The sequence below is a fragment of the Orbicella franksi genome, chromosome 2, assembly GCF_964199315.1.
Source record: "Orbicella franksi chromosome 2, jaOrbFran1.1, whole genome shotgun sequence".
Lineage (NCBI taxonomy): Eukaryota > Metazoa > Cnidaria > Anthozoa > Scleractinia > Merulinidae > Orbicella > Orbicella franksi.
This window is the reverse complement of record NC_138146.1, coordinates 4,228,204-4,237,011: the sequence shown is the minus strand read 5'-3', so window position 1 is coordinate 4,237,011 and position 8,808 is coordinate 4,228,204. Positions and strand designations below refer to the sequence as shown.

Sequence of the window (8,808 nt, the reverse complement as noted above, 5' to 3'; positions counted from 1 at the left end):
AAACCCGAGGCGTTCTGGCAACGATTTTGTTTACTTTAGCTGCATCCATGACGCATTTCCCTTACTTTAATCTAAGTCAAGACTATCAAGCTTTTTACCAGATGATAATGCATCTTAGAGTCTCTTAAGTGTGTTTTTTTCTGGCTCGTAAACTTTTTATTAGCTTAATAAACTAATGACAGCTTTATATCGGGGCATACTTCTCGTTGAGTGTGTAGGTTGTGTTCGGGCATCTAAAAACTTACGGCTTTCATTGTAAATATGTTTAACATATATAGTAACAATTTAGCAGTTAGAATCATACCCACCTTTCATGTAACAGATCTTCCCGTACCGTAAAAAAAAAATAAATAAATAAAACTCCGGCATTTAATGGAGAGCGTTCATCGAAATTTATATATATGTTGCAAATTACTTGAAAGATTCTGGAGCTGTCTCGGCTATCTAAGAGATAACTCAGATTTTCACATCAACGCAAACAGGAAAAAAAAATTCTTAAAGTCGCATTCATGAGCAGAATGGCTCCAAGATTTCGGCTCGCGTGCAAGCTTAAGAACCCGTAAATTATGCTTGTTGAAATAAAATTTTCACCTGTATTACTAATTAAAACCCAATTTCCTTTTAATTAAAATTTCACGAGGACCCGTGTCTCTAACTTAATTTCCTTAATCTTGTTTATTAGGGTTCGTTTTGTTTAATAATCTTTAAATGATCGTTTTATTGTTTAGGGGTAATTTGGAGGCTCTGTTCAGGTCAAGTAGTTCATTAGCCATCGCGTGTTTCCTTGCTAAATGATATTTGTATACACCATAAGGGATTATACTCTGATCTGGCCTGGAAATTAACTTATCATATGTTGATAAGAGGATTATAAACTGATTTATTACATTGGAAGGCTGTTCCATTATTATAGATGGAAAGGTGCCTTTTGATTGGCTTCTTGACGAGTCTGAATTTTGCAATAAGGACTGCAAATAAAGATCGATCGCTCACCAACACATTTTGTCAATTTGGGTTTTTGAGGAGCTGTGGAAGAAAAACAAACTGTTTTCTATGTAAATGTACATCTGGGAGGGTGTTTTTTATTTAGTAATTTTGAGTAAAGATTCCAGAGAAATTTGATGTCTTCTAGGGGAGATTTACGAAGCGGTTCTTTCTTTATAACGGGTCAGAGAAGGGGAAATGGATTTAGCAAAAACAAAAGTTACTTATAAAGCCGCAAGAAACCTTCAATTGATCCCGAACAGCACCGAGTAGAGAATCGAAGGATTTCCATTCAGAGTCAAAAACCTTCGTCTGGGCCTTTGGGTAGTCTAGTGACAATCAAAGTCATACATGTGCATTACCTTGACATATCATCTTTAACAGATCAAATACAATATTTAATTTGTACACCCCGTACATAAGCAGATTATCTTTTCTTTTCATCCACCCAATGAGACTGGACGTGGCCGAGAGTAAGACAGATATGAGACAAGAGCAGGGATTTGTTTGACCTGACAATTCGGTTATTGTGTCATTCTCAGCATCGGTAAAATTGCGAGTATGTTCTTCACATTTCATCTTTCCGACAATTTTTATATTGTAATAAAGATCTGTCATGATATTGTTGGAAGTGGCTACAGCATTGGAAATTTTCTTTTTTCTCCCAACCTGTATACTTGACAGGTAATTGACTAAGCGTGGAGAAATTAGGCGTGTATCACATTTGGTTTTAAGTTCACCAGTTAAAGAAAATACTTCTTTCGAAACAGTGCATGTCTTTAACTACGCGGATTTAGAAAACTTCGATAAATTTTCGCTGAATATAGATAGCTGTCAGTCTTTGAGAGACCTTTCATGCAGTGTTATAACAATCATTTCAAATTATTAAAGAAAACGAGGGAAACGGAAGCAAACCCTTCGTTTACAAGTTTGCCCCTATTGTAATGCAATCCTACATTACACATCATCCTTACTAGCTAATTTGTTCTTGTTATTTGCCAACTTCTGTTCTTCAATTAGTGTGTTTTGTATAGCAAATACAGGTCAGAGAGAAAGGTTTGAAGACGAAATGCGATAGGAAATCGAGCAATTTAAGTTTTAAGTCTTTAAGTTGGACAAACTGACCTTGTACTAAACTAATTTTAAGTATAATACAGTCCTTTTTGCATTTTTTAAAAGCTAAAGATGTTAACAGTTACTGAAATAACGCCAAAAAACAATTTCCCACGGGAACTCGAGAAAATAAACACAGTTAAAATTTTAATCATCAGTTTCATTTCACCAGTACTTTCAAGTGTTTCATACGAACTTCAAAATTTGTTTTCGACATTTGGTGGTGATTACTTTTGAGAAGATACTCAAATCAGTCGCACATAAGTTTGCAATACAATGTTCAATGTGCGGTTTGCTGACTTGCAGACAATCTTTCTAAGTTGCAAATCATAAAAAATTGAGTCCTTTTCAACCTCGAAAGTTCACGCGTCAAAATGACTGATAAAAGTTCATCAACCAAGACCTTTTCTTTCTTGTTACTGTTTTTGGATAAAATCTTTGTAATTAGAGCTTGTCAAATGTACGTCAATAGCTGTAACGCCGGTAATTTTCCTCATAAACCCTTCTAATCCATAAATCGCTTGTGTTACAATGGTGAAAAAAACAATCCAGGTCAAACAGAAACTAATTAGCCAAAGTTAATCCAACTTTGTTTTGGCAGCCTTAGCTGTGAAGGACATTTTAAGACATGAAAGATAAATGTAAATCTGTAGTGACCTGGACAATTTAAAAAGTTAAAATTAAACGTGTTTGTAGAAAACGTATTCAAACGACACTTTCGTAGATAAAGACTCTATTCAAAGACAAAAAAACTCCAGAATACAATTCAAGAACAACGACTTCGCATTAGTTTTGCATTCGTTCCCTTTCAGTTCAGTGTTCAAGGGGGTCAAATCGTGTAAGTCACGTGACAAGCTCGGTCCCAGTTTTCAACACACTCCCCCGCGTTGATTGACGTCATCAATCAAAGTTTAAAGTTCATTTAAAGTTGAAACAATCTTACGAGCATAAACTCTATATAACAGAATGAACTCAATACATCTATCTTAGTCAGAATTCACGACGACAACTGGGACATCCTCGTCCCTCACTACTGTAACAGGAACATTTGCCACTCGGGGCACAGGGTTGGCAGTTCCATTATCCAACCTCACTTCCAGGGGATAGAGCCTCTGCAATGGGCGTCTCCATTCCGCGGTTGGCGAATTACCAGACTTGACTCTCACCACTGCACTTCGAACATGACCATCTCGACCAGGAAGTAATCGTTCGATCTTCCCAAGCCGCCACTGCTGTCTCGGGGTTTTGTTCTCATGTAGACACACAATATCTCCCACTTGCACTTTACGGACAGAATTTGCTCTCTTTGAGTAGCGATGGTACTCTCTAAGTTGTGTGAGATACTCAGACTTCCATCGGTTCCAAAAATGATCCAGTGTTCGCTGTAAGAATTTGGCTCTTCTTGTAAGTGTTCCCTCAGTTTGATCAACTTCGTTCGATGAGTTCTTTGATGGTACTGACAAAATTCTGCGGCCCACAATCAGGTGTGAAGGTGTTAATGGTTCCTCCATTTCATCGAAGATATATGTCAAGGGTCGTGAATTCAAGGCTGCTTCCACTTCTACAAGGACAGTAGACAGCTCGTCATAGTTTAACCGGGCATTTCGTATGACCTTCTTCAAACTCAACTTGACTGATTTTACTAGACGTTCAAAGAGACCACCCCACCAAGGGGCCGCTTCGACATTGAACCTCCACTGTGTACCGTCGCACTGACAATATGCCTGCACTCTTGAATCCTTAAATGTTTTCCCATTGTCACTGACAATCAAGACAGGAATTCCTCGTCTCCCTTTAAAGCGAGTAAGGGCTCTGATAAAACTTTCCGCACTCAGATTTGGGACAAGTTCCAGATGAACAGCTCGGGTTGCGGCGCACGTGAACAAAGCTATATAGACCTTGTTCAAATCTCCATTCTTTGAGAATACATCCTTGACATACATGGGCCCAGCGAAGTCCACTCCTACTCGAGTAAAAGCAAAGTCATCGCTCAATCGAAATTCAGGAAGAGGTGGGGGAGGAGGAACTGCATAGCTTCTGCCCTCTAACTTCTTACAAACAGAACATTTTCCTATCGCAGTTTTCACAGTCTGCCTTCCTTTTGTTACCCAGAATCTTGACCTTAGCTCTGTGAGAGTGTCCCTCACACCATTGTGAAGAACCTTGAGATGACAATCATTTATCACTAGGTAAGTTAGTCGTGAATATCTTGGAAGGAATATTGGAAAACGAGCATCATACGGAATCGGGGCATTTTTAAGACGACCACCACACCTCAGAATTCCCTTGTCATCTGTAAACAGTGATAATGAGATCTTGACCTGGTCAAAGTTCTTGTTGTTGTATACAGATTTCTGAACCTCCTTGATCCAAAGCTCTCTTGCACAATCCACCTCTTCATGCCTTATTACTCCATCCACTAACCTCTTCTTCATTTTACTTTGCTTGAGATTAGAAACAAATCGCACAACATATGCAGTGACTCGCACAAGTCTTTGAAGACTACTGAACCTTTCCAAGGGAATGATGCAATCAAGATTTAGTGACTTTTCTGATGTCACCTCTCCAGAGGCAATGTTTGCAAGAACTGTACCATCATGCTGCTTTGTGTGGCTGTTACAGCTTCCCTTCTTCAGTTCTAGGCAAGGATCTGAATCGTCACTTGTGACTTCAGCAGAGTTCATTGCAAGACTTGGCCACCACTGCTTTTCCTTTCTAAGGAACTCAGGACCACTCCACCACAATTGGTTGGTGATCAGTTTCGAGGTCATCGTACCACGTGAGCAGATGTCAGCTGGATTGGATTCTGTGGGGCAATAATTCCACTGAGTTGGCTTTGTAAGTCGACGGATCTCAACCACTCTGTTTTGAATGAATTGCTTGAATTCTCTGTTTACACCCCAAATCCACCACAGAACAATTTGCGAATCTGACCAGAAGAACACAGCATCAACTTCCAATGTTCCGTCAAATGCTGTCAACACAGTATTGACCAGTCGGGCCAGAACAAGAGCACCTAGTAACTCCAGTCGAGGTATGGTTTCTCCATTTATCGGAGCAACTCTGGTTTTTGACGATAAAAGCTGGGTGAAGACAGTTCCAGTAGTTGTTTCAAGGCGTAAATACACAACTGCTCCATAGGCTTTCTCACTTGCATCCGCAAAACCATGGAGTTGAATGCTTTGTAAATCTCCTGATGACAAGCCAAGGTGGTAGTGTCTCCTCACTTCCACCACCCCCACCTTCTTAGCATCTTGAACAAGCTTTAACCACTGTTCATGGATGAATGAATCCACGGGGTCATCCCAACCCACTCTTGTCTTGCAAATAGATTGAAAGATGATCTTCAGTAGAATGATGACTGGACTAATTAGTCCCAGGGGATCATACAACTTGCTTGTTGTACCAAGAATTGCTCTCTTCGTAACTGGACAAGTATTGCTAGTTTCTAGTGGAGAGGCCAGATCCAAGAGTAATAAATCATTTCGTCTATCCCATCCAACTCCCAGTACTTTCAGTTTTACTGTGCTGGGGTTCTTTGACGTCTCAAACAGGAAACTCGAGAAGGTTTGATCTTCCTCTTGAACAGGGTGCTCCTTGACAGACTTGCTTGTAACTTGAGAAGACTGGCTTTCAGATTGTTCAATTCTTTCCTGAAGGGCTTCAGAGTTGGAGACCCATTTTCTCATATTGAAGCCTCCGCTCTTGAAGGATGACTTCAGATTCTCATACATCTCGAAAACAGAATTGTCAGAATCATCTCCACCAACAAAGTCATCCACATACAGACTTTTCAGAACTCTCTCAGCAAATTCTTTGGGGATGTCAGCAGAAGTCAAGTGATGACGAATTGTTGCATTCAATAGGAACGGACTTGCGGAGACGCCAAATGCAACTCTTGCAAATCGATAAACTTGTAGGTTCGGGTGGCTGCTTGTGACATCATCAACCCACAGGAAACGAAGATAGTCACGATCTTTGGGGTGAACTGAAACATTTAGAAAAGCTTTCTCAATGTCTCCTATGAGGGCTGTCTTGTGAGCCCGGAACCTCAGGAGGATGTCATAGATGAGGGGAGATAGTGGTGGACCAGCATACAAACAGTCATTGAGACTTGATGTGTTCTTTCCTGATCGTGCACTGGCATCATAAACAATACGAAGTTTTGTGGTGTCCTTGTCCACGCGAATCACTTCATGATGAGGAATGTAATGTACTTTTCCCACACCATTGTTGACACCTTGATCCACAGGTTCCACAATTCCTTGTTGTTGCTGATCTTGGATGACATCATCATAGTGCTTTAACATCTCGGGCTTTAATTTCAGACGTTTCAGTAGTGAGACCAACCTTGATTTGCACAAAGCAAAATTATCTGGAAGCAGCTCATGGTCCTCTTTGAAAGGTAGCTGTACTTGATATCTTCCTTCAGTGAATTCAACTTCGCTAACAAATTTGTCATACAGAGACGAACCTTTATCTCGAATGCCAAGTGACTCATAGTCCCAGAATTTTCCAAGTTCAGAGGCAAGTTCATCTTGACCGACGACACTTGCTTCCACTTTCAGTACATGCGTCGCAGTAAGATTCACAGTGTTACCATTGTCACGGTTAGACACAATCATAGTGGGTCCGGAGAGGACATATCCTAGCTTTGTAGCAAGAGCAACAGGTTCCCACGGTGCACCTCTCACAATAGTACCTTCGACCAATGACCAATAATAATCGGCACCAATGAGAATGCTGATGGGCAAATCTCTGCCACCACACCTGTCGGCTAAACTGAGGTCATGCAGATGTTCGTAGCTAGACTGAGCAAGCTCTGTGGGTTGTTGGGTCAGAGGGCCACATATGACTGGCACCACATAGGCTTGAATGTACACAATTGCATCGCATCTGGTTTTGATACCCACTTGAACAATTTCACATGTTCGTAGCCTGGCGTCAGACTCACCAAAGGTTTTGATTAGAAGTGACTCTCTACCAATTACTGATAACCCCAGTTTGTCTTTAAGGTCCTTAGTGATGTATGATCGCTGACTGCATGAGTCAAAAACCAGACGAACACTTAGTGGAAAACTGTCATTATCCGGACGCACAACTTCAGCGGTTGCGGTTTGCAACAACACCGACCCTCTAGACTGATCCCCATACATACTAGTAGAGACACTGGCCACATGTTCTCGATCTTGCCCACCCAGGGTTGGATCAGGGTTACCACAAATTGCTACATGATGGGCACCTTGACATTTAAGACACTTCATAGGTGCTTGACAGTTACGTGCCAAATGTCCTTGCTTGAGACAGAGAAAACACTTGCCCTTCCTTTTAAGAACTTCCCTTCTAGATTCAATACTTGTGACAACATTACATTTAGAGCTCTGATGATTTTGACTACAGAATGAGCACCAAACACGAGGAGACTCTTTATTCTCAGAACTGTCAGTGTACAAAGCTGATGTAGAAAATGGCGACTCACCTCTCTGATGTGAAGGCCTGGAATCCTTGTTATTGACAAGACATTGTTCTCTCAGTCGCAGTTCCTTGTGAAATTCACCCAAAATATCTTTCAGATTCCATGTCTCCGATTCCAAATTTCGTGTGATAGCGATCCGAAATTCCTCCGGTAATTTCTGCATAACGATTGGTGTCAAGAAGCAACCATACATTTCAGATGAGATTTCCATACTTTCCAATCCACGAACATGAGATTCCACTGTGTCGTACAAGCTTCGGAGTTTCTTTACTTCGCTTATCGATTCCACCTTGGGGAGTTTAGTGAGCACTTCCATGTGGCTGGAGATCACTATCTGTCGATTTCCGAATCTTTGTTTAAGCAGTCCAACTGCCTTTTCGTAGTTTGCACTCGTCAGGGCCAGACCAGCGATCGTACTACGCGCGGTGCCAGTAAGAAGTGACTGCAAATAATTGAATTTATCCACTGAAGACAAATTTGGGTTCTCATGAACCGCAGACTCGAAAGATTCCCAAAAGGGATACCAGTGTATGGGATTTCCGTGAAACTTCTTAAGCTCGAGCTTCGGCAACTTTGCCTTCGAAACGTGATCTTGAGAAGTTCCCGCGCTTTCGGAAGGAGGAAGTTGCGCCACAGAAGGGAATTCCTGACTCTTACCCTGCATTTCTTGAGCTTCCAAAACAGATTCTAACTCAACAATACACTCCTGAATGGAACTCATTATCTCACAGCTATCAGAGACTTCGGTATCGATGGTTTTTACGTCGTCCACCAGCTCCACAATTTCGCGGTCGAGCGATTGAAGCTCCGACATTTTCGTTTCAAGGGCGGTTCGAAGAAATTTCAGCCTTTTCACTTCGATGGAATTGCCTTCAGAGATTAGCCCTTTGGCTTGTTCGATAGTTTTCTGGACGAACTTTCGGTGACCATCGCGAAATTTTTTCAAATTCCTCAATTTCGGCGGCATAATTGGTCGCCCACGTGCTTTCAGCTAGTGCAGCTTTGACTTCACAACAGCTTCCTTTGAGACGTTCTTCACAACGCTAGAATCCCAGTTTCAATTCCCGGGTCTCGGCACCAAATGTAGAAAACGTATTCAAACGACACTTTCGTAGATAAAGACTCTATTCAAAGACAAAAAAACTCCAGAATACAATTCAAGAACAACGACTTCGCATTAGTTTTGCATTCGTTCCCTTTCAGTTCAGTGTTCAAGGGGGTCAAATCGTGTAAGT

The 8,808-nt window shown here is 41.2% G+C and overlaps 1 protein-coding gene across 1 annotated transcript; it reads right to left on the bottom strand.

Moving 5' to 3' along the window:
* Positions 1-3,083: 3,083 nt before the first annotated feature.
* LOC145467342 (uncharacterized) lies at positions 3,084-8,540 on the bottom strand. Its single transcript, XM_081450894.1, has one exon. It carries the CDS (start codon positions 8,538-8,540, stop codon positions 3,084-3,086), a length of 5,457 nt encoding a protein of 1,818 aa, XP_081307020.1.
* Positions 8,541-8,808: the final 268 nt, after the last annotated feature.